The sequence below is a fragment of the Pan troglodytes genome, chromosome 6, assembly GCF_028858775.2.
Source record: "Pan troglodytes isolate AG18354 chromosome 6, NHGRI_mPanTro3-v2.0_pri, whole genome shotgun sequence".
Lineage (NCBI taxonomy): Eukaryota > Metazoa > Chordata > Mammalia > Primates > Hominidae > Pan > Pan troglodytes.
In genome coordinates, this window is record NC_072404.2 from 44,630,015 (window position 1) to 44,657,925 (window position 27,911).

At 36.8% G+C, this 27,911-nt stretch overlaps 1 protein-coding gene across 3 annotated transcripts in view; it reads right to left on the bottom strand.

The window, feature by feature from the left end:
* Nucleotides 1-27,911, bottom strand: part of VPS41 (VPS41 subunit of HOPS complex) — a 181,663-nt gene that overhangs the window by 121,558 nt on the left and 32,194 nt on the right. For all 3 annotated transcript variants that reach the window (XM_519057.8, XM_009452921.5, XM_063815336.1), the window contains 2 exons: nucleotides 20,006-20,113; nucleotides 13,404-13,481 (listed from right to left, as the gene is read on the bottom strand). In XM_519057.8, the coding sequence (XP_519057.3) occupies nucleotides 13,404-13,481; nucleotides 20,006-20,113 (186 nt within the window). The remainder of the gene's footprint in view (nucleotides 1-13,403; nucleotides 13,482-20,005; nucleotides 20,114-27,911) is intronic.

Here is a 27,911-nt window from a genome sequence, read left to right on the forward strand (position 1 = left end):
TACAAAGAATATTGAAACAGGAAAAGTTCCCTCATCTCCTTCACAGGGCATGTGATGGGAGTGTGGCTCACTTCTTCGGTGCCCCGCTGCTCAAACCCCTAGGAGGAACATGCAGATGGGCGGGCTGTGGTGCTCCTGACCCCACGGCAGCATCTAGGGGTGAATGTTTAAGCTTCTGAAGCCCCAGTGGGGGTGTGTTACAGGATGCTCTTTTAGTTTAGCCTTCTGTAGGTGGCTTGTGTTAGTCAGCTCAATCAGACCCCCTGCTTTACAGCAAGGACAAAGGGCTTTCTGTATCCTAGGGTTTCTTGCCTTGAATCAGATCACACCTGGGCTTGGAGAATTACTGCAAGGTTTTATTGAGTGGTAGCTCTCAGCAGATGGGGGAGCCCGAAAGGAGACAGTTTTCCCCTGAAGTCTGGCCGCTCAGTAGCCCGGCCTCTCCTCCAACCTCCCAGGCCAAACTCTGTGTTGTTCTACCAGTTGATGGCCTACCAGCATGCCGGTGTCTGCCGGTGCCTGTTGGCATGCTCTTCAACCAATGTGCTCCTCTCAACATCCCGCTTGTGTGTTCTTCTGCTGATGTGCTCCTCTGGACGTCCAGCTGCTTGTGTCTCTGCCCACTAGGGCCTCAGGGGTTTTATAGGCACAGGATGGGGTGTGGCAGGACAGGGTGGTCTTGGGAAATGCAACATTTGGGCAGTAAAACAGGAATTCCTGTCCTCACCTGGGTCCTTGGGTATAGGCCCAGGGGTGGAGCCCTAGCCAGAGACACACCCTTCCCTTCCCAGCACTTCCTTGCCCCCCTTCCATATCATATCTTTACAACTTTGTAGGAGCAAAATACAATTTTCCCTTAGAAGACACAAAACACACAAACTGTAAATGAGAAGACTGATACATATTTACTGCATTAAAATAAAAAATTTCTGAACCTAAAACACCATAAATGGGAAACTGAAAGATAAGCCCACAGACTAGCAGACATTTGTCACTCTTCAAATAAGAAGTTGTGTCCAAACTTTCTATGCCTTCCACCCTGGAGGACAGCTCCCTATTCCCTGTCCCAGCACCAGGATCTGGTATTGATCAGACTTTTAAATGCTTTGCCAACTTGATGGTTATAAAATGGTACCATATTGTCTTACTTCACATTTCCCTTATTATTCTGTGTTACTAAAGAAATCAAGGGTCTTTTCACATGGCTACTGGGCATTTGATGTTCTTCTGAGAAGCACCTGTTCATGTCATTTGCCCAATTTCATTCTGAGTTGTTTGGGTTTTCCTTATGGATCTGTAAGAGTTCCTTATGTAGGTAACATTTTAATAAAAATATATATACTCTTAAAACTTGGTACAAACACCTTCTAATTAAGCTTTTAAATAACTTAAAGATCAAAACGAGTGCACAAGCAAATGAAAAAAATTTCAGATTTAAAATATTAATTGAGTGTGAAAGTGAATGTCTCCCTAAAAGCAAATCGTAGTATTTCATTTAATAATAGGAAGACTGGTAAGTGTTAAATTTGACTTGGTAGCGACTTAATTCTTCTGATTTTGAGCCATCACATGAGCCACCCCTGATCAATGTTATTTCTGCTTGTAAACAATGAATTTTTTAATTACAAATCAATTTAGAACTTTACACATATACTGGCAAAGTATATAAACTAACAATTCTCAAGAGTAAACAGCCTCATTAGTAACCAGAAAAATACAAACTAAATTGATAAATTCCCATTTTCTAGAAATCTAAGTGGCAATGAATTTTCAAATAACAACAGCCAACATTGGTGATGCGATATAATGATAAACTCTCAGACTGCTGGCAGGAACATATTTTGGTATAACCTAACTGCAGGGAAATGTAGCAATCTGCAATAGAACCCTAAAAATGTTTACAGCATCTGTCCAGGTGATTTCACCTCATAGAACTTATTCAAAGGACAGAGTCAGTAACAAGATCCCCACCCCACCCAAAGATTTCACATCACTCACTATGTGTACACGACACTGAAAAGTTGGTTCCTGGGCAACTTAAAGCAGTAACAAACCTGCTATTTTCTGTAAGAAACTCCTTCTATATAATTAGGGTAGAACTCACACACATGTCTGCCACTGAGCAATGAAAAGTGCCCTGAGTAATATATTAATTTTTTTCCACATCAGTAAAGTGAAATCAGATTTTTAGATTACCCCATAGGGCATTTAATTCTTTTCCTCTGAGATGAAACTCCAGGCAACCACTGATCTGCTTTCTTTGACTACAGATTTGTTTGCATTTTCTAGAATGTTATATAAATGCAAATGTTATAATATGTAGCCTTTTGAATCTGCCTTCTTTTACTTAACACAATAGAGCTGAGATTCATCCATGCTTAGCACAGATCAATAGTTCATTCCTTTTTATTTTGAGTTGAATGACCATTGTTTAGATATACCACATTTTGTCTCTCCATTCACCTGCAAATGGACGTATAGATTGTTTCCAGTTTGGGACTATTACAAATAAAACTGATATGCATATTCATGTAGAAATCTTTGTAGGAGTATATTTTTTCATTCTCTAAGTTTAGAAAGGCTGGACTGTATGATAGGTGTATGTTTCATGTTTTAAAATTTTGCCAAACTGTTTTCCAAAGTTGTTATACTATCATACATCCACCAGCAGTGTATGAGAGTTCTAGTTCCTCCACATCCTAACCAATACTTGGTATGATTAGTCTTTGTAATTTTAGCCATTCTAAAGGTCTATTTAGTGGTATGCATTATTCCATTTTAATTAGTTTTAATATGATTTTTTCCTTGCTATAAATTAAACTTAAAAAAAGCTAAAGTGTTAACATTTAATAGCTGCCCATGGAAATAATGAAATTCATCTTAATAGAAGTATAAAATAAAGACTGGGCAACCAAATGACAAGAATGTTGTGGAAGTATAGCCACACCAGAACAACATGGTTCAACTTCTGGGTGACAAAGTTGTGCGTTTTCAGTTGCCATGGACCCTCAGCTCATGTAACCTGAGCATGCGCAGATGAACCAAGCATGCAACCACAGGGGGAATCTAAGAGCAGGATGAATTAAGAAGCGAACACCACCTAACAGGATCCAGGATCCAATCAGATGGAGCTCTAGCATCACCCTAAGTCAGGATCCAGTAAGATCAGACCTCCCAGCATCACCTCATTGCAAGATCCAGTCAGATCACACCTCATTATCATATGCTTATAAAACCTGACCCAGTCCCCAGCTCCGGGAGACACTGCTTTGAGAACTATCCCTGGTGTTCTCCCTACTTGTTACAAGCAATAAAATCCCTTTACTAAATACTAAATCTTACTAAATCTCCTTGGTTGTGGTCATTGGGTTGATACCTAGCCCAACAATCAAACCAACCTCTTGTGTGGGTAACAAGAAGTTCATGTCTTGAGTGGATAGATGAAAAATATCCATTAAGTATTCAACTATCCTAATATATCATGATCCTATTAAATGAAAAACATTAGAAATTATAGCCAAATAAATAAGTTCTAGAGCAGGTGAATAAAACAAAGCTACTCAAACAGAAAAACAGAGCTTGTTTAACAAAGAAGTATACACTACCATTTTGAAGTATACCCTGTCATGGTTCCCAGAGACTAAGAAGTCTATTATTAACAAAACAAACTCAAGCTTAAAATTATTTATTGTTAAACCATATGCACAGACACTCATACCTTATCCACATATCTGGTCCATGACATCCGATTTACCATCATCCTTCTGGTTCATTTAGTTCCCTAAATACTCTGAACTCCAAAGTCAGTCACCACAAAGACACTCCCTTGAAAACACTCCATTCTTTTTCCTTTGGTCCTTTGGCTAAACCTGCCAAATAATTTGCTCCTATTGCATCTCACCATCCATTCTTTCCTCTCCACTCCCCTATTCCCAAGATACTACTAGATAATTAACACAATATACATGAAGACAAGAAGTCCATGGTAAATGTTCCTCACCCTTTGGTGATTCCCTGTTTCATAAGAAGAATGTGGCCGGGTGCGGTGGCTCACGCCTGTAATCCCAGCACTTTGGGAAGCCGAGATGGGTGGATCACAAGATCAGGAGATCGAGACCATCCTGGCTAACACAGTGACACCCCGTCTCTACTAAAAATACAAAAAATTAGCTGGGCATGGTGGCTGGCACCTGTAGTCCCAGCTACTTGGGAGGCTGAGGCAAGAGAACGGCATCAACCTGGGAGGCGGAGCTTGCAGTGAGCTGAGATTGCGCCACTGCACTCCAGCCTGGGTGACAGAGCGAGACTCCGTTTCAAAAAAAAAAGAAGAAAAAAAAAGTATCACTGTCTTAACTCCACTCTAACAACCTGGAAAATACACATTCACCTTTCCAGATTCACCTCAAATTTCACTTTCTACAGGTTCCCTGTCTCCCAACTGCAAAGGTGGAGATTCCTCCCCTAGGTCTACACCTTATTCATAATCCTTTTAAAGCTCTTACTTTGCAATAATGGCCTTGAACCCCAAAGAAAGAACCACCAGAACTGAGAGTACCCTGTACTGAAGAATGAAATCCAAAGGCTTCAGACAACTAAGCCCCAGTCTACTACCCAATTCAGAGTCATGTTCCACAAAGTTAAAATTACTTCAACCCTGACTTTGAAATATGTGAAATACCAGGGTAATTTCATTCAGTGAAGGAATATTTTCAGTTTTGGCTATTTAAGGGATATTTGCCTAAATGTAGTTACCACTAAAGGGTCAGATGTTAAAACATTCAGTAAGTATGACACTTTACTCTAAAAGAGAGAAGCATCCTTAATTCTGACCATGTTTTCTTAGCCACTTTGGTGCGTAGAAGCCATCAAAATTATCAAGTTATCTATAAATACTTAACCCACAAACTTGAGATTATTTTTTAATGCAGACAACTGGAAATATGACTTGCCTTGGCATCATTTATCAGAAGTTAGAATGATTTCCATTTAAGTGATTTTCAATTCCTTTGACACATCTCTTATCACTCAAAATACGGAGTTCAAATATAGAAAACAAGTTCTTTAAACACACAAGAATCTGAGACCTGTCAATCAGTCTTAAACAAGTATTACAGGCACTGGCACACTTGAACCAACAATGAACCACTTTGATCATATCAAAAAGATACATGCCCTGCTTGCCAATTAATGATGCCACATCTAGAACAGCATACTACAGATGGTATTTGCTTCAGGTCGATAAGTGAGTACCATTAGACCAAGAGTAGAGCAGGGTTCTTTGTTCAAGGATACATAGCTTAAGTTTATAGATCTGCTCCAAAGATTCTTTCAATGAACAGTCACCCAACATCACACTGGCCACATTATGAATAAGCCCAAAAGAGTTAGGCTGTTTAGGCGAATAATGAATGTATGGCATCTGTATTAACTGTCAAAGAGATGGTCATGGCCATACAATTTCCTATAATGTACACACAATAATCCTGATATGGGAGAGGAAGGTATGAAAAAAACCTTGATTATCTGGAAAATAGTCTAAATATGTGAAACTGCAGATTTGGAACTATGGATTAGTTCAGCGAACTTCTATCAATTTCTTATTTCTATCAGTTCACCAGCTTTTATGTTGAGCACTGATGATGCAGAGATAAATTACACGAACTGTCCTCAGGAAATTAGCATTCTATGGGGAAAATGACATTGAGGCATATAATTGTGACAAAAGTACCGTACGTTCAAGAAGTGGAAGAAAAAAAAAAAAGCAAAGTGGAGGTAACACAAAGAAGGAGATGGTTAAGCCATGTAAAGGATAAAAAAAAAAGTGGGCCAGGCGTGGTGGCTCACACCTGTAATCCCAGCACTTTGGCAGGCCGAGGTGGGCGGATCATGAGGTCAAGAGATCGAGACCATCCTAGCCAACATGATGAAACCCTGTCTCTACTAAAAATATGAAAACTAGCTGGGCATAGTGGCACATGCCTGTAGTCCCAGCTACTTGGGAAGGCTGAAACAGGAGAATCACTTGAACCTGGGCGGCGGAGGTTGCAGTGAGCTGAGATTGCGCCACTGCACTCCAGCCTGCTGACAGAGTGAGACTCCGTCTCAGAAAAAAAAAAAAAAAAGGTGTTTGTGAATACTAAAAATGAAATTTAAGCAGCTTAAAGGAACACTGAATCTTCACGAAGATACTGTCAAAGAGAGAGGAGAGAAGGAAAATGATCATTTCTTTTGCTGAAACATGAAAAAAGAGATGGGTGATCCTCCAGACACTCATACATCAATCCAAAGCAAAGAGAAAAGAGGAGCTGATTTATATTAGAAATAAATTCTTCGCAGCCAAAGAAAGCAACAAAAGGTCAGCAATACAGTCCAAAAGATGGTCGAGTCCCAAAGTCCAGGGAGAAAAATGAAACCATCATCACTCACAGATGAGGAACCAGTCACAAAAACATGTTTTGAAACTCAGGTTAGGGAAGTGCCCTAATAAGAATGTTTCGCTACATAAGGGAGGTCTTGAATGTACAAGGAGATAAGGGTGGAAGAGTAGTGGGCATGGAATACATAACCAGAACAGCTTGAGCCCAATTTACCACACTCCCTTCCCTGATACTTTTTGCATCTGGAATGATTTTTAAAGTCTCTTTAGCTTCTAAACTTTGATGACTTTATACATTACCCATAGCAACTAGAAAATGTATGAGTATATATTAAAAACTTAAATACTGCTGAACATAAGGGTTACTTTCCAAAAGTAAGATTTAAGACTCTGATCTTATATTAGTCAGCTTGAACTGCCATAACAAAATATCATACAGTGGCTTAAACAACAGAAATTCTCCTAGTTTTGAAGACTGGATGTCCTCAATCTGGCAGTATGGTCACATTCTGGTGAGGGTTCTCTTCCTGGTTTGCAGACAGCCTTCCAGCTGTGTCCTTACATGGCCGGCAGGAAGGGAAGGTCTCTCCTGTCTCTTCTTATGTGGGCACTAATCTCATCTTGAGGACTCTACCCTCATGACCTCACCTAAATTGTTTTTAACTTGTTTTTGTTTTTAAGAGACACGGTCTTGCTCTGTCAACCAGGCTAGAGAGTGCAGTGGTGCAATTATAACTCACTGCAGCCTGGAACTCCTGGGCTCAAGTGATCCTCCTGCCGTAGCCTCCTGAGTTTACACCATGCCTGGCCCTCATCTAAATTTAATTACCCCCCAAGTCCCCAATTCTAAATACCATCACATTGAGGGTTAGGACCTCAACATATGAATTAGGAGGTGGGGAAGAATTCAGTCTATAGTAGCTCTCAGTATAAAATTTCTAATTATACATCCAATGGACAAGTGAAGGTAGAATAATACACAGGAGAACAGAGAACCAGCTCCCAGAGGCCTCCTGAAAGGTAGTAACAGAAAATCACCAGTTCCATGGTTATGTTTCAAAACAATATTATCAGCCAATATATACTTACTGGATACCAAACGGCAGCAGAGAAAAGAAAAAGGGTGGGGAAGAGGAGAGAAGTATACCAGGAGACATGGCAACTATCCTCCAAGACGTTAAATAGGAATGTGAGGCTGGTACTGACACTATGAGGGGCCACACTACAAGTGAAATAGTAATAATATAGGAGTTTACAGGAAGGAAACACCTCAGGGCTACAATCCAGGGGAAGTACCTTGCACAAAGAATGGAGATTCACAGAAGTGTATTCTAGAGAGAAAAGAAGTCATCAAAAGCTTAGAAACAGGCAAGCCCATGGCAATATTTAGAAGGTAGTGAGCAGATAAAAATTACTAGAGAGGGAAGAAATTAAAACTAAGATTAGAAAGGTGGGTTTCACCAAATGATCAGGGTCTGGAATGCTTAGCTAGATAGTTAGGACTTGATGTGGGAAGTAACAAAGAACTATGAAATGTTCTCAGAGACACAATGGTTAGATGGACAGAGGTCTGGGTTTTTATCAGCACATGAACACGAAAGGTATCAGCAACTAAGGAATACAGTCCATTAGTTTAATCTCAAATCAAAAACAGGAATAGAAATACCAATAGATTCTGCTACCTGACAAGGAGAATCATCAACCCACCTCTGCCTCAAGAGTTTAATTTCAAAAATTTGATGTTTATCTTAACACAAAATGGCCACTAAGCTCCTGTTTTGTTTTAATCTCCTTTTTTTGTAATCATCCATTTTATAAATATTTATATAATGTCTCTTACTATAGTGCCTTACAGCAAAACCTCATCATTTTCTATTTCTAGCAAAGAAAGAAAAACACATAAAGGTGAACAGTAGAAATTTATGTTTGATCAGCAAGTTCTTTGCTCTCTCACTAGCACACTTAAAGGAATAAATATTTAAAACACATGACATAATGCTCCTAAATATTTAACAGAGACATGGCACAATAATTTGATCACTGCTTCAACATAAGTACCCTTAATTAACAAGTTTTAAATTAAAATGCTTAAATAAATTGGAGGCTATTAAAGAAAAAGTAACTACAGTCATGCACTACATAACAACATTTTGGTCAACAAGAGACCACGTATACCCACTGTTGACTAAAAAGCCAAATTGTAAAATACTCGAAGAGATTTATTCTGAGCCAAATGTAAGGACCATGACCCATGACAAAGCCTCAAGGGGTCCTCAGAACATGTGCCCAAGGTGGTTGGGTTACAGCTTGATTTTACGTTTTAGGGTGACATAAGACATCAATCAATACATGTGAGGTATATATTGGTTTGGTCCAGAAAGGTGGGACAACTCAAAGAGGAGATGAGAGGAAAGAGGGATGGTTTACAGGTCATAGGTAGATTCAAAGATTTTCTGACTGGCAACTGGTTGAAAGAGTTAAGTTATCAGCAGAAAGAATCAGCAGAAAGGAGTACCTGGGTTACGATAAGGAGTTGTGAAGACCAAGGTTCTTACTATGTAGAAGAAGTCTTATAGGTGGCACCCTTAGAGGTAATATATGGCAAACGTTTCCTATTCAGACCTTTAAGCTACTCTCTTCAGGATCAGAAAAAGACCTGAAAAGGGAAGGGGATTCTCTACAGAATGTAAATTTTCCCCAAAAGAGACAGCTTTGCACAGCTATTTCAAAATATGTCAAAGAAATATATATTAGGGTAAAATACTTTGACTTCTTTCAGGGCTTGCTATCTGTCATGTGATGCTATATTAGAGTCAGTTTGGAATCTGGTATCTTATTTCCTTTCACACTACAAAGAGTCTGTTTTGTCAGTCTTAAGATCTGTATCTTAATGTTAATGCCGGTCAGTTGTGCCTGAATTCCAAAAAGAAGAGAATATAATGAGGCATGTCTGACTCCCCCTTCCCGTCATGGCCTGAACTAGTTTTTCACGAATCCTAAGAGGAGTCCATTCAGTAGACTGAGGAGCTCAGAACTTTATTTTTGGTTTATACCATAGACTACAGTGGTCCTATAAGACTGTAATGCTTTACAAGCTATCTTTTTCTAAACATTTAAATAAAAAAAGATTATAATGGAGCTGGAAAATTCCTAACACTCTGTGTCACTGCAGCCTAGTAACAGCACAGCACAACATGTTACTCACGTGTCTGTGATGATGCTAGTGTAAACAAACCTAGTCAGCTGCCACTCATATAAAGTCTAGCACACACAATTATGTACTACATAATACGTGATAATGACAATAAATGACTATGTTGCTGGCTTATGTATTTACTATACTATATTTCTTATTGGTATTTAGAATATATTCCTCCTACTTATAAAAAAAGAAGTTACCCATAAAACAGCCTCAGGCAGGTCCTTCTGGAGGTATCAAGAAGAAGGCATTGTTATCACAGGAGATGACAGCTCCATGTGCGTTACTACCCCTGAAGGCCTTCCAGCAGGACAAAATGTGGAGGTGGAAGACAGTGATATTGATGATCCTGGCCCTGGGTAGGCCTAGGCTAATGTGTGTGTTTGTATCTTCATTTTTAACAAAAAGTTTTAGAAGTAAAAAAGAAAAAAAAAACTAAACAGAAAAGAGCTTATAGAATAAATACATAAAGAAATATTTTGTACATCTGTACAATGTGCTTGCTTTAAGGTGTGCTATTATAAAGTCAAAAGTTTTAAAATTAAAAAGTTTATAAAGTAAAAAAGTTACAGTAAGCTAAGGCTAATATATTAGTGGAGAAAGAAAATGTTTAAATAAATTGAGTTTAGCCTAAGTGTACAGGGTTTATAATGTCTACAGTAGTGTACACTACTGTCCTAAGCCTTCACATTCACTCACTGCTCATTCACTGACCCACCCAGAACAACTTCCAGTCCTGTAAGTTCCATTCATGATAAGTCTCCTGTACAGATGTATCATTTGTCATCTTTTATACCATATTTTTATGGTATCATTTCTATATTTAGGTATGTTTAAATGCACAAATACTTGCCATTGTGTTCCAATTGCCTATGGTATTCAGGACAATAATATGCTGTACAGGTTTGTAGTCTAGAAGCAACAGGCTATACCATACAGCCTAAGTGTACAGTAGGCTGTACCACCTAGGTCTGTGTAAGTAGAGGCTATGATGTCTGCACAATGACAAAATTGCCTAACGCCACATTTCTCAGAATGCATCCCACTGTTAAACGACGCATGATTATACTATGATTAATGTGGTTATATGGGCATAAATATCGTGGGAATTTAAAAGGAATCTAAGATTTTATAAGAATTCTGAAGTCACGTTATTTTACTCTGAGTTAAGTAAAATTGCTTTAGCAATTAAGTTTTGAGTTAACATAAAGCTATATCTAGAAATAATCTCAAAAAACCATTTATGGTCAAAGTATTTGAATTAACATATGCTGAATATTCTTTCAAATATTCTGAAATCTGAGTATTAATATACATAATAAAGTATCACTCTAGCAGTTGTCATTCTTCAGCAACAAAAGATGGCCGTATAAAACAGAATCCTGTCAACCTTCTTATGTAACTGTAGAATATACAGCCATGGGAATAACCTCAGTGTCACGATTCATTTACAAAATGATCTCTGAACAGGATGTCAACCTAGGCAATTAGGTATTATTCAATATTGAGTAGCAGAAAGGGGTTGCTTCAACAAACAAGGAAAATTTGAGCACTGCTCAAGCTCAACCAAAGACATGTACACATGTATAGGTGCTTGTGCAAGTATGTGTGTGTTACTGAGGTACAACTTATATAGAATAAAGTACAAAGATCTCAAATGATAGCTTAGTGATTTTTACATATGTAGATCATGAGAAAACCACCAAGACAGTATTTTCAGCACTCCAGAAGACTCTTCTGTGCTCCCTCCCAGGTCAAACCATTATTTGAACTCTATTGCTATAGTTTAGTTTTGCTTTTTCTTGACCACCATATAGAAGCTATCAAACAACATGAACACATTTGGGTCTGGCTTCTTTGGCTCAACATTAAGTCTATAAAATTAATCTATCAATAGCCTGTTCTTTTTAATTTGCTAAGAATGCACCACAATTATCCATTCTACTATTGACGGACATTTGAGTTAGAGGCTATTACGAATTAAGCTATTATTAACAATCTGTTTGTGTGTGTGTGTGTGTGTGTGGACATACGCATCGCAAGCATTTTTGTTGAATATGTACTTAGGAGTGCAAACTGCCAGGTCGTTAGGCAGACATACGCTTGGCTTCAGTAGATTCTGCCAATGATCACGAAAAAGCCATGGCCTAAAGAGAACTTTCAAAAACAGACTATCAACTTCTTGAGTAAGGTAAACAAACACACAAAAATAGCACCAAACTATCTTCCTCCCTTGCCAAAAAAAGGTGCAAAGCTATAGAGAGCTTAATTTTCAAAGATGTCATATAGTCAGGACTGAAAAAAGAACTGAAGAAAGATTTAGACAAATTTATGGATGATACTATAAATTACCTGAAAGAGGATGGATGTAGGATATACTCGACATAAAACAGACATGAAAGAAGATATAACTGAAGGTTTATACTGAATAGATACAAGGACTGACTTTTGGCAATGGAACCAATGGTATATGTCCATGAACCTTAGCAAGCAAACACTGCAATTTCTATTCAATATCAAAAAGACAGAAGCAGAGTGTCAGGGACTCATTTAATGGGAGTAGGAAATGTAAGAAACCACACAGCCAATCTTTTTTAAAGGTGAGGGGGCACGCACAACACCACAAAAACGACACCTGGCCCAGTACCACGTACACATTTTAATGGATGGCAACTGAAATACCAAATGTTTTGGTCATCAAGATGCATGTCCAGTGTCCAGTGGGTAGAAGAGGGAAGGTCAAAAGTATATTCCTCTTGCCTCAAAGGGATTTGCCTGATGCATGAGTATGATTAGAGCACATAATTCCCTGTCTGTGATGCTCCAAAGATTGTCCTCGTTCCAGGGTTCCATTTCTTTTCAGCAAAACAAGGCATCCCTTTTTCTTTCCCATACAACGTGTCAGCTTTAGAAACTGTAATCTCCTTTCTAAACTATATCAATAGATGGATATTTTGACAAGTGCTGATGCTTTCTTCAAAAAAGTAGTATTTGTCCCCTGAAATGATCACCTTTTTCATACCAAGTGGTTGTGTCATATTTACACAACCATGGAAGTTCTTGACACCTTTAAGGTACACCTTACACACCAAAATCAAGCTTCAAATTCAATAGTACCTTCATCCTCAATGATTCCAAATCACAATTAAAAAAGAAAGCCTGGTTCTTTGCTTTCAATCAATATAATCCCCTAACAGTCCAAGCAGCAAAACAGTCACATAAAATATTTTAGCTTTGTATATTTAGAAGAGATAAACTGATCCAGCAAGGTGATCAATCAATTTTCAATTACATTTGGCATCTCAACAAGAAGACAGGGCATGTACTTACAACTGAAATTAGTCACTAAATGAGGGAGTTCATACTTAAAGGATTCCACAAACTTCCAGAGTATGTAAATTTGCACTATTATTCACTAAGAAAGCAGCATTTTTTTCTTTTAACTACAATTCACCTAGACATTCTACATTGTCACAATTTTAAAAGAATACAGGAGTATTCTAAATGCCCGAAATTAAAGCCAAATAGATGACTATAATTAAGTAAAGAATTTGCAATTAAATAGATGTATAGATTTTTACATGGAGTTTGCATATAAAAGATACCCAGTCAAAATATATAATGCATGTATCTAGACCCCTTTCTTTATAAGTTCACCTTTAAGTTTTCAGAATATATTATAAAGTTCAAATTTATACTTTTAGCACTCTGATTGAATTAATAAAGATCCTCTTTATGCTATTAAAACAAACTGGTAAACCAATATTCTAAAACACAAATACTTAACATGAAGTTTAGCTCATACATTATTTTATACAGAATACTTACTACATCAAACTTCTGAGTGATGTTCCCTTGGACATCAAGTAAATAAACCTTGCCATAATGTGTGCCCAATGCCAAAAACTGTAAGAAGAACAAAGAGGCCAGTTAATTAATTAATAATACTATTAATACACAAGTAGTAACAAAACCATTTTTAAAGACAAGATGCTTAATGCATAAATGATCTGCAACGTCTCAAAAGATATGCATGCCTTGGAGAAGGCTTGTTTCCAGCTTCTGGGAAATAACAGAACAGGGCCTATTTTATTGTGATAGTGCAAGCCAGCTGTCAGAATGACTCATGAGGACCCTCATCTACTGACAACTAATGGTGTGTATGCAGTCTATACACAATGCCTGATGGACTGAGGCAGTAAATTAAATGCAGCGGTGAAAACACGACCAACCTACAGTTGAACTCAAAGTGAGAAAAGAATGATTCAGAAACTCCCCCTAATTTATGGCAAATGTGTAAATCAGTGCTATCGCTTAAGCTGCACACATACACAAACAACAAATTATTTTTTCGAATGGAAAATCCATGCCATATTGAGAGACCGAAAATCTCAGGTGTACTTATACCATCAGTTAGCTTTAGGATGCTTCTATAAAAGTTAATATATAATGTTGAGTGTTAATGTTTATATTATCATGCAAAATAAAAACCCTTTTGTGTCATAAAATAACTGTCAAAAAATACTCATTTTATGTCGTAACTCCTACTGTTTCTTTAATTCTCTGAACTAACCTTAAATAAACCAGAAGAAACTTTAGGACTCCCTGAAATATGACATGAGAGTTTTCTTCCTTTTTATTTATTTCAGCGTTACTCAAATAGTCCAAAATTCTCTGTATTTCATTGCATGTGAGCATGCTTCATTGCAACCCATAATGAAATGCTCAAATTTACAGGCACTACTAAGTGTTTCAGTCAAGCAGCACAATCTTTAAAAAATAACCTTACAGAAAGTCAAGATTTAAAAGGATTTATCAAAATGGAATTGCTTAAAATGAAATTTCAGTTCAGGCACTTAAAATATGAAGCTACATTAAAGAGGAGTCACAAAAAGGGAAAGAAGGAGTTCATTAGAAATTCATCCCCTGCAATGCCTTTCACTCCTGCAAGGTTGCCTTTTTTCAGGAAGAAAAAAGTCCCCAGGGTAAAAAAAATCAATACTGGTTAATAAAACATCAGGTGTGCAGACATAACTAGGTATGATGATTCCGCTGCACAGGCCTGCCTGAATGCACCAGGTGCCATGACGATTAGTCATCCAGGGCAGACAGCAAGCCTGGTGAAAACACAATGCTTGGGCGCTGGAAGGGAAAGGGGAAACAGGTAATTCTGGGGGGAAATTAGTCTGAATAGTTAAACCAAACAGGAATGTTTCCTCCAAAGCAAAAGAATGTTCTAATCAGAAACAGAGAACTCAAATGATTGTAATTTTACCTCTACAGTGACACTGACAATATTTAAATAGAAAAACACCACATACGATAAGAATTGAAAACAAACAATACTCCATTCTGAGGCTATCTGTGGTAAAAGAATGGGTCTTAAAAGCTCACTGCAACCCAAGTATTTCACAATATTGATTCTCCTCATAAATACCGTATTTAGTTTGTTACGAAACTAAGGGAGAAGGGAGCTTGGATCTTTAAAACACTTTAATGCTGCCATTCTCTGACACCTCTGTAAAGGCCACTTTTGAACTTCTAATTACATTTTATTTTATGGAAGTCAGAAGTTTTATGTAATTTACCCAAGTTTTAATTCCTTCCCTTCTTTTGTCTAAATTTCTCATTTCATTCATTTAATCTTTAAAATAGAAAGAAAACATAAAATAATTATTTTGACTTTACAGTCTCATCCTAAAACTAAAACTATGTTAGAACATTTTGGAAAAAAAAGATTCAGTGATTTTTATGACAAGCTATCTTGTGTTTAGGAAAACATTTCATTATCAGATTAGATAAATTAGTGTTATCCACTTTTAGAAATATATACTCTTCAAAAAAAGTTTACTAAGCCAATTATAGTTATTTAACTACCAATATTATGGATGAGTCATATTTTCATCATTTGCTAATACTTTCCACTACTTAAAATATAACAAAAAATGCAAAATGGCCACAAATGTGACAACATAAATACAAATTCTCAAATTTTACCCACCTTCCAGCCATTAAAAGCCTTGAACTTTTGTAATTATTGAGTTTTGTTTCTTTTTTTTTTTCACCTGAATGTACTTAAAATTCAAGATGGGCAAAGAATAAATATAATTTCACTAGACTCTTTCATGTTTAATTACAGAAACTTGACTCATTTTCTATACTACCAGATTGGGCATCATCCACTAAGCACAACTGCTTTTACCTTAAACTTTATGTAAGTAACTTAAGTAACTGATAAAAGTACATCCATAAAGATTGGACTTTATGTAAGGAAACAAGCAGAAAAGGTGATAAGCAGTCCTTTGGACAATGCAAAGGAAACAAGAGTAGTCCATTTTAAATCTGGTCAACTGTCTAATATCATCTACCTTCACATAGTGTTTTATAGTATTCAAAGCATTACAGCAGGGAGTGCCTTCAATTACACATGAGGAAATAAGTTCAGAAAGTTGATGAGACTTCCCTGGAAACAGTCGATGAGTAGCAGAATTAGGATCAGAATTAAAAGCTAAAACACTCAACTGGATCAGAATCCTCTTAAATAGAAACATGGACTTCAGATAAAGAGTGCATGTTCTAAAAGTTAGCATTGATTACAGTTCCCAAACATCAGGCTCTTTGGCAAAGTTGGTTTACGTACAATGTTAATAAAGTTTGACCTCTAGGCAGGCAAACTTTGTTCTCCATTTCATTCATTCACTGGTTCATTCAACAAACACACAAAAAAAAACACTCTATAATACGCTTAGACAATGACCAAGTGTGACTTAAAAGGGTTATGGTATAATGAGGGAAACAGACATAAAAATGGATTAATTACAATTAAATTTAAAGAGAATGCTTAAAATGGAAGTATCTCTAAGACCCTATGAAACATAGTAGATGACAGCTGTGCTGAACTTTAAAAAAGAAATTAGAAAATAGACACCAAGGCAGACAGGGTAGGCTTGTAGTAAAAACCATTTTAGGCAGAGTGGATACAACTTGCTCAAAGGCACAGAGACACACAAAATGCAGGACAAAGTCAAGAAATTATGGATGACACATCTAATTCATGCCCAGGGGAAGAGACAGGTGATAAGGTTGGAAAGGTCAGCTAATAAGAGGCATTCAAATATTTATGGAGCGATGAAAGGCAGGAAAGTAGAGGAAATCAGGGTGGGAAGGCCCAAATCATTAAGTCATCAAGAAGCCAATAAAGAATTCTAAGAAGGAGGATTACATGACCAGGTTGAGGTTTCTGGAAGATTACTTTAGTAGAATGTTATGAACAGACTAGAGTGAAAGCAAATCTGAAGGAAAATAGACAAGTTCACAGTATGTGCATTAGTTCCCAGGAAAAATAAAGAATACCTGAACAAAGAAAAGAGCTCCAGATGTGTGTGGATCAAGCAGAATGTGGTGTTGTGAATAGAAACAGCCAAGTATTGTGGCCAGAGCACCACACTTATGGCAGAAAGTGGTTAAGACAGAAGCCAATAATAGACAGGGAGCAAGATCTTAGAGAGCCTTAGATACAACATTAACGAGCTCAGGTCTTACTTCGTAGTTGATGAAAAATCATACAAGAGTTTTAATATCTGTATTTTCAGCAGATTATTCTGGCAACCAGGTGGCAGATGGGTTTAAAGTAGAAAAATTAGAGGCACAAGAGATTCTTTTATTTACTCTGTGGAGGCAGTAGAAGATAAGAGCCTAAGCCAGAGCAAGAGTAGTAAGAAAATCACCAGGACTTAGGAAATGGCTGGGTGAAAGCAGAGGATTCATCCGTGGCTTAGGTGACAAAGGAGGTGGTGATGCCACCAAATGGGATAAAGAACAAAGATAGATCCAAGTTTAGAGGGAAATGAAAATGAACTCATTATGGACATGCTGAGGTTCAGGTAAAAAGACAACAGCAGATAAAGATGTTTAAGAGGCAACTAAGTAAATATGCATGCTATTCCAGTGAAGGTCAGTGTGCAGGTGGTCACAGAAATCCTGAGATTTAAAACCAAGATAAAGTATAAATTAAAAAGAAATGTGGATAATGGACCAAATCCTAGGAAAGCCAACACGTAAAGGAAAAGTGGAGGCAAACAAAGGAAAGTGAAAGAAACAGAAAGGAATGTCACAAATGATCAACAGGAAAAGAATGGTGTCACGATAAAGAAGTTTTGAGAAGAAAGGTGAGATCCAGAATTTAGAATCAGCAAAATGTCCATCAGCTGATGAATGGATAGACAAAACATGGCATACCTATACAATGGAATACTGTTCAGCAAAAAAAAGGAATGAAGTACTGATACATGCTACATCATGAATGAACCTCAAAATCATTACATTAAGTGAAAGAAACCAAACACAAGAGATCAAATAATGTTGACTGCATTTACATGAAATACACCAAAATAGGCAAATCTATATAGATACAAGGTAGATTTCTGGTTACTTGGAGGTAGCATTAGGTATGTTCCAATATATAGTATGAATCTCTGGGAAACAAGGGAGGAAATGTGATGAAGTGAAGAGCAAAAGATTCATGAATAGGAGAAAGAAAATCTGTGGGTGGCCAGGTGTGGTGGCTCACGCCTGTAATCTCAGCACTTTGGGAGGCTGAGGCGGGTGGATCACCTGAGGTCAGAAGTTAGAGACCAGCCTGGCCAATAGGTGAAACCCTGTCTCTACTAAAAATATAAAAATTTGCCAGTTGTGGTGGCAGGTGTCTGTAATCCCAGCTACTTAGGAGGCTGAGTCAGGAGAATTGCTTGAACCTGGGAGGTGGAGGTTGCAGTGAGCCGAGATTGCGCCATTGCACTCCAGCCTGGGCAACAAGAGTGAGACTCCATCTCAAAAAAAATAAATAAATAAATAAAAGAAAGAAAGAAAATCTCCTGTGGGTAAGAATGGGTGTGAAAAAGAGGTCAGGAATTGAGGCTGTTCATACCTGACAATTTCAATCTTCTTACATAGAAACGACATCATCCTCTAAGAAAGAAGGGACAGTGGTTCAGAAGAGGGACTGAGGACTAAAGAAACTGACAAAGGACAAATAATGCAGAACAATTTTTAGTGACAACTTTACCTAGGTGTGTGAGTCTATACCAGCACATGGCTGCACTTGTCATGAAAGCACTAATTCAGGGTTGAGAGTATGGCTGAGGGGCACAACGGGAAGACAGGGATGTATGAGAACTGAAGATGTTGGTAAGATAGAGTTAGGATAATCAATCATTTCATAGACACAGAAAAATAAAAGAAAAAGAATGAAAGGATTAGAGATCAGGACTCCATAAAGTCATATAGCTTGTGGGAAAATGAGCATGAAAGCTTGAAGTATAACAAGGGTCAACAGAGAGTGTCAGAGGCTAAGATCCTCAAGTTCCAGTGCTGACACCATTCAAAGTGTGGCCTTATCAATGGGGAGATGAAACAGAGAAGAGGTAAGGGTCACTGGAATGAAATTTGGTTGAAGAACTACAAGGCCAATATTCAATGAGTGAAGAAAAGGGACCAGAAGTTGGAGAATGGCAGCAATGAAAAGGGGTCGATGGCATTGCAGCCAAATGGCTGGCACCTCAAAGGAGAAGGTTGCTGGTAAAACATGAGAAAGAAGGCATACATTCTAATAAAGTGTTGGGGGTACAGGACTCTATTTACAATGTAACAAAATTTGAAGTAAAAAGGAACTGGGTGGGAAGCAAGCGGGAGGATGAGGCCACACTGCTAGTAACATAGGATAAAGCCAGGAGATGGATCAGACAAGAGCAGTTTGCTTTTTGTGGAAGGAGTAAAACTTACAAGGTCACAGGGAAGAAGAGAGCAATGGGTGAAGCTCCCTGCCCCCCAATATTCTGACTATGACACAAACTGTTTTGGTCCAAGAATAGGCTAACGGTGCTATCTAGTACTTACCCTGGACTCAGAAAGTTGGTGAGAGCTTTGTTACAGCAAGGACCCAGATGTGGAATAAATTCATTCATTCATATAAGTAATAATTTGGGGCATTTCTACTATTCATAACACCGACAATGTAATCCCTTATACTTTCCAATAATAACTTAATAAAAGAATAACTTAATAAAAGAATAACTTAAAAGCACTGAGCTTCCCATTATTTCTAATCTTAACAGGTTCCTAATTGAATCCTTATAATTTGAGGAATTAAGTGAGCGACAGAGTTGCCAAAACCCGTTTCATATAAACCTTTGACTTTGATCACTGTCTACATTCTACTTAATACAGTCTTGGAGTGTGTTGTATGTATGTGAATGGGTGCGTACACACATATAAAATATTTGGGGTTTTTTGTTGGCAAGGAGGAAGAGAGTAGTGGCAAGGAGACAGAATCACTGTAAAAAGCCACCACCAAAAACATCAGGACTCCAAAGCACAAGCAAATTTACAATGGAAACAATTTACAGAAGAATCCTCTGAAAGTGCTACCTTACCTTGTCATGGACTGTCATGCAGCTAGCTGCATCCTTCTGAAGTATTTCAGTTACCCCATTGGAAAGCCTTTCATACTTCAGCTTGGGTTCCTCTTCGCTCTCTTCTTCCTGCACAAACGGCAAAGAAAAATGACACCCGTCAGAGATTTATTTGTTTTGAAAACCTCAAAACACACTTCTTACGAGAGAACCAGAGATGGTTCCTTCAATGATGTTAATAATTCCAACTACAGCTAAAGGTTAAAATCTTCATATTTCATCTTGCCTAGGTATATCAATTGCTATAACTTCACTGGTAAAATAAATTCAAAAGTTGAAAACAAGAGTATACAGACTTGGTGTTATATTGTCACTAACTTTACATGTTCAACCTTACTATTTGGTACGGCTTCATAAACTATTCTTAATCCTCACAGTTATGGAATAAAGTTAGTAATCAATATTTACTATAATGGCCTTGAATTAATAAATCAAGGAGAGTTGTAAAAATTATTATAATAATGATTCAGAGTAAGATTTTATTTTACTTCAATAAGTAATAAGAAACAAAAAGTTTACATATGGAGAACTGTGATGGCATAAAGCTAGCCAAAACAGAAGTTCATAAAAATAATCTACTCATTGACATTAGCTAGAGGGTGAAGACTATGGAATTACCGTGGTTTGTAGAGTCAAAAAACCATTCAAACCACCATAATTGCATAGTCTTCACCCTCCAGCTAATATTAGAGTAGCTTGAGGACATCAGTGCTCCCACCACAAATAACCAGAAAGTCTTGATGGGATATATAACAACATCTATCCAAGGCATCAAAGGGCTGCTGAGGCAACCTCAACTAGAAGGATCAAGATTCCAGGGCAGCAGAGAATTGAGCTGGCATTCTACAGCCACTTTCTTCCTGGAGGCATTTACTAATTCTGGGTGTAGGACAAGAGGCTGAGAACCCAAGCTCTGCCTGGGAAGACAGCCACTGCCGGGGGTAGGGAAAGCAGCACACCTTCTGGCACTTGCGGGGATGGAGTGACAAAACCGGAGAGAGACCTGCGGGGCTAAGATATCACTGGAAAAGAGGCAGAGACATGAGCTTGTTACACAGCTACTTTTCCCTGTAAGACAACTGTCAATTTCTAAAGCTGCAAAGGATGAAGCTAAAAAGCTGAACAGAAAGAAAAATGCAAACCAGCTGCCTTGATGTGTTAAAAAGATAAGAATAAGAGTTCAAGAGGCATCGGGAAATTGGATCCTGGTGAATATCACAGTCTTAGTTGGAACCCCTGGTCCCCAGAGGACACAAAAACTTAACTCCCTTAGAGTTCTGACTCAGCTCAATCTTTGATTGGAGTAAGGTATATAATCCCCAACATAACTGTCTAGTGAAGGAAAGGGTGACTCCTCTTCGGAGAAAGAAAACTACTGGGGCCTCTACAATTTTTCATGTACAGTACTAAGGATTCAATAAAATATTACCAGGTATGCCATAAGACGGGACCAAATGACCAAAAATCAGGATGAAAAAAGACCATAAAAATAAACAAATGGGTGACCTAGACATTGAAGTTAGCAGGGCTTTAAAATAACTATGACTACATGTTCAAAAAAAAAAAAAAAAAAAACAGAAAAAGACAGAAAGCTGATGAAAAGATAGAAATTTTCAACAGAATTCTAATCTGTAAAAAAAAAAAATCAAATGAAATTTTTTACACTGAAAATGTTAACTGAATTAAGAAGTCAATAGATGGTTTAATATAAGATTAGCAAAACAGAAGACAAAATAAGTGAAATGAGTAAAAAAAAATATCCAAAGGGAACTCCAGAGAAGAATAAATGGAAGGAAAATATGTAAAGGAATCTATGAGGCATGTAGAACACAGTGAAAAGCTCTAACATACTTTTCATTACAGTCCCAGAAGGATAAGGAAAAATGGAAAGGAACAAGAGCAACATTTAAAGAGATAACAATAGAATTTTCCAAAACTGATAAGACATCAACCTACAAACTCAAGAAGCTCTGCAATAAGCAGGATAAATATAAAGTCACACCTAAGGTGCATCATAGTAAAAAGAAAATTAGGCAAAAGAAAAACGACTTGTAGAGTAATAAGTGCTCTGCCTATGGAAGATTATAAGACTGATGAGACACACTAGGCAGAGACTGCAAACTCAAATTCTTACAGAAGTCTTCACCTGTGGGGCAAGGGATTGCATCTTCACATGGAAAGGGGTTAATCTGTGGATTAATGGAAATGATGGAGTACATCAAGCATCATGCTAGAGACTTAATATCAGATATCTCATTTCATCCTGACTTAAAAGAAAAAACAAACCCTACTGAGAGTTAAGTATAATTATCCTGTTTTACAGATTTTCAGCAAAAACCGATGATCAGAGATTTTAAGTAATTTCCTCAAGACATACAGTGGGTAGAGGAGAAGCTAAAGTTCAAATTCAGCTATGAGTGCTCTAAAGTCAATACCTTCTATAACACACTCCAAAATCTCCAAAGAAAATGATGCTACAAATCACAACAGAAGCCTATTCTAAACCTAGAAATAATTATAAACTCTGTGATCATTAGAAAATGTTTTAAAATATGTTTATTTAACAGGTGCATTAGCTAGCTATTGTTGTGTAACAAATTATGCCAACACTTGCTGATTTACTTACTTTATTATTATTTTCTATAAAGATAGAGACTCATTATGTTGCCCAGGCTGGACTCAAACTCATAGGTTCAAGAAATCTTCTCGCCTCAGCCTTCCAAGTAGCTAAGACTACAAGCATGTGTCACACTCCTGGCCACCAAAATGTACTGATTTAAAACAACAATAAATATGTATTCGTTTACAGTTTCTAAGGGTAGGCAATTCAGAAGTGGCTTAGCTGAGTGGTTCACTGAGGACTTCTCACGGCGTTGCAGACAAGATGTCAGCTAGGGCTGTAACTATCAGAAGGCCTGACTGGGTTTAGAGGATCTGCTTCCAAGATGGCTCAATCAAATGGCTGGCAAGTTGGTCCTCACTGTTGGCAGAAGTTGCCAACACTCTTGGATCACTCACTCCGGAGGAAGCCACTTGCCATGTTCTGATCAAGCAGCCCTGTGGAGGGGTCCATGAAGCAAGAGTGATCCAAGAGGAAACAAAGTGGAAGCCCCATCCATGTTTCATATGGCCTCAGATGGAACACTGTCATTTCTACAATATCCTTTCAGTCATACGGGTCAGTCATGATTCAGTGTGGGAGGTGCAGGCACAGAGCATGAATAATAGGAGGTAAGGATCACTGGAGGCCATCATGCAGGCTATTTCGTGTCTACTGATAAGCTGTCTTAAATTTAATTCCCTTGTTATACATAAGCTATTAGCTGTTTATTTCGGATGCAAGTATTAAAAACAAAGATGATATACCTATTATTAACTTTCCAAGAATAACTTTAAGAACTAATAGCAACAAAATGGAAGTATATGCACAGTTATCCATAGGGCCTACACATTTCTATGAAAAGGTAGTGATAATCTACCCAACCCAAGGAGCTGTTACACCTCAAAACTGACCTGTTTTTAACAGAAAATATAAAATAGCTAATTAGCCAAGTCTAAAAAATGTGAAAAAAGAAAACTGCAAAAAACAACAGACACTTCTACTTATGTATCTACAAGCAAGAAAGAGAAATCATTACAAAGTTAATATTAAATGTAGCACAGATGATGTGTGCATTCTGAAGTAAACATGTTAAATACAAATTGAATCCTGAGTGTTAGTCTTTATAATAAGATGCCACATGTTGCTCAAGTCTGGACATCAAATGTGCATCCAATGTGAAAAGTTAATTCTAGCCTCTTGACTATTTTGCATAAAAGCACTCATCCACGGACCATTAGATAAAGTTACTGTAAATAAGGTTTTCCTGTCTTACTTATAAGTGAAAACTAAATAATTTCTCACACATAAATATACAAAAATAAATGTTTTCACAACACAGCTCAGTGAAGCATCCTTACTGGGTTTCAAAAACCATAAATAAAATGAAAACTCCAATATTAGGCATTTGATGTATCATTTCACGCTTTTCTGACAGGTATCTTTTATGTTAAGTTAAAAGCAGGGTAAAGGTGAATTTTTTAAGGTTTTTTTTTTCCTTCTTGCTGTAAACAAAGAAAATAGAAAGTGATTCAAAAATACGATTCATGGAGGTTATTCTGCTGCTGCTGACTCTATATCACACTTTAAATAAAAAACATTTAAAAATCTAGTAGATTATAGAGTTTCTCTTTAACTAAAAAAATAATAATAATAGAAAAAAGGTTTTCATGCAGTTTGGACTTCCATGGTAAACAACCCAGCGTTAATAAAAAGCAAATCAATAATTTTTGTTAAATTTTAATAATCCTACAAACCTACAAATAAAACCATCAACAGTCTGAGTTGAGATGACAGTTAACTGCGTTTCTATGACAACCTAGTGGAATAGTACAAGTCCTGACTTGCAGCTAAGCGAAGATATGAACAGAGTGACATTTACCCATACAAGAAAAATGTGCGGCTTTCTTTTAAAAAGAATCAATTCCTCAACTCACATAGATTTTTACTAAGTGTAGAGCACTTTTAATTAAAGACAAGTCCTTTATACCATCCTACAGAATTCTAAACACTATCTGAAAATAAATGTCACATCATGGTCAATCTTACTGAGTTTTGGACTTAGGAGGAGGGAAATTACTTTTAAGGATAACAAATCAAAGCATTTAAAGACTTCTCCCTGAAAAACTGTTTAGTGATGTTGTTACAGTGTTACCATGGGGTAAATTTTCATGGAGGAAGTCCTGTTTACCTAACTTGGTCTTGTATACCAAGAAGAATATTTTACATTTCTTTTCACCTAATAATTTAAAATTTGTATACAAGAAATTGATTTTTTCAGTGTTTACAACCAAAAATAATTGTGCAGAATGGGTTCTACATTTTTCATCTTGTTTAAACATATCTTTCACATATATTGGTACATTTTATATGGCATCACTGTTACAGGCCAAATGAAGACTTGAATTTTATGTGTGTCACATGAATTCTAGGGGTTAAGAGAAAGATCATTACATTTTCTACTGTTACTACTTATACAGAACTTAAAATGTCACCTCTGGATACCATTTCTTTATTAAAATCCGTTTTGTTTTGTTTTTACAAAATAAAATGATACTCAGTATACTGATTGGGGAAAGGTGAGATATCTTATAAAGCCCAAATTAGGCTGGTAGAAACCACCACCAGTGGAGCACTCCTCAACTATTCACATCTCACTCTGTGGAGATGACCTTCATCCTCTCCAGCTTCACCTGAGAAAGACCTCAGCTGAACCTCCAGGAATTTTAATAAGATGAATGGTTTAGTTGGTTTCATGTCATCAACTACATCTGACTAGGGGCAAATCCTTTTAATAAATATCCAATGTTTTAAAGCTAGATACAATAGGGAAACACTAATATCCTCAAAAGAAATTCACACACAAACACACACAAAAAAAACCTTTCATGCAGTTTGAACTTCCACAGTAAAAAACCAACTATTAATAAAAAGAAAATCGATAACCAACCCTGGGGATGAAGCTATAAAATACAGGTTTTCTTCCTCTAGAACATTCTTTCTAGAACTCTAATTACCTATGGGGAATTGAAATATCCAAAATTAGTAGTGGACCTTACAAGCTTAACATATAAAAAACAGCTATCAAAATCCTGTATCAGAACATTTGAATTTTAGGAAATTTGCATTTTAAAAAATTCTCTCTTTACAAATAATTCAATTTGTAGAAGCCCTATGACTAAAATATTTCTTTGCTATTACTATTAAGAGGAGAGAATAGAAAGATAAAACACAGTTGGTACCAAATACAAATAAATTTTTAAGAGCATAATTAAAATTAATACAATCAATCAAAACACATCTTGAGTTTCAAAAACATATAACAATATTTTAAGGAATAGTTCCAGTCACTATCACAGGATATTAACATATTAACAACACGCACAAAAGGCAACATACACAGGAGCTACATATTATTGGATATTCACATTTATTTGAAACTATAACATTATCACTAAAAGTACATGAATAATATAGAACATCTCCAAATTTGTCACATTCGTATTAAAGTTTTCCATAAAGTGTAGAAAAGATCCAAGATGAGAAAAAAGAATGTCTAAAAAAGAACCTGAAGGTAAAGTTCAAAATGAATCAAAAAGTCTTCAATCAGCTTTGTATCGCCCACCGCACCTCATCCCAAGAAAGAATGCTACTTCCTTAAAAAGACAACTGTAACTATTAATACTGTATGCTATAGTTCTATTAAAGAAAGATCATTTTATTTACACACAAAGATGACTATCTGGTAGGAAAGATGGCTTTATAGATCCTTCTAAAGTGTCAAAACGTATCAAGAAAACTACATAAACAAGCTGAAAGAGTAACTTCTGGTTTCCATTAATAACACAAGGTATTATAGCTGCCTCAATGACCAAACTTTTTAAGAAAGTGACATGAAGATAATGGAATTCATCTACAATAAAACAACTGTGGTCAAAGCTCCCAGCATGCCTTTCCATCAGACTGCTGAGAGATAGGCAATTACATTCTTATATGAATGCAAAAAATGTTGTTAAATTTTCAACTTACAAGCAATATTGCTATTAAGGAAAAAATATATTAATTTTTAAAGTAGCTGAAATTAGGAGCTGATAAATGTAATCTGGATGGCATGGGTCTACTTTTTCAAACAGAAAATTCAGCATGAGTTTACTATACCCACATATTATTATTTAAAGCATAAAATACATACGGTTAAATGAGTAGTTCTCAGCCAGAGGTGATTTTTGTCCCCCAGGGACATTTATTTGGCAATGTCTAGAGTCATTTTCGTTGTCACAGTTGGGTGGGGGAAAGGTGCTACTGACATCTAGCAGGTAGAGGCCAGGGATTATGCTAAACAATTTACAATGCACAAGACACTCTCCCAGAACAAAAAATTATCCAGCCCAAAGTGCCAGTAGCCCCAAGGTTGAAAAATTCTGGATTAAATAAATTTCACAAGATAAAATATTGCATTTACATTAAAATCTTTTTTCAAAGACAATTTAATAACAAAAAGAAACGTTCTCACAATGTCTTTCTAAGTGAAAGAATAGGTCATAAAACCTGCTTTGTATGATCCAAATTTTATTTAAGAAATGTATATGCATATATGGGGGGAAGATGAGAAGAATAAACACCAATATAGTAATTTCCCTAAGGTCGGTTTCTTCCTCTGTAGAATGGGGATGATAATAGAAATCACATCACCGGGTTGCTGTAACTATTAAAGATAGCAAATGAAAAAAATCACTGTTGTGAGCTATTGCCAATATTTTGTAAATTTTCTAAAACAAACATATTTATTATAAAAATGGTTCAACATCCTCTTCAACACTTTGTATCTACTGAGCTAAGATTTTTATCTCTCAAAGCTGCTTTCCTTTACCGTAACACACTAACCAGAAAACTGAGAAGAAGTTGAGCCCCTAATAATTGACGAGCTCTACTTAAGATTCACAAGATATGCAGTCTTCATAAACCCTGGTCTCTCCTGTGCCCTGTAGTATTAGAATTTCATGTTCAATTCAAGGAGGAAAAAATAAGGTGAAGGTTCCCATGCCCTAAGCCACATACCATAAACAGGATCAACTCCCATCATTTAGTTTATATTGGGAAAGCGATAAGAATATATAGAAGAGGGGAAAAAATGAGAAAAGCAAATAAGCTTTTCATTTCCTTCTAGCCATATGGAATAACCTCACCAATCTTCAAGCTATGCCATTCAGGTGGACAATTTCCGCCACTAAAGCCAACATAACCCTCTTTTCCTTTCTTGCCAATATC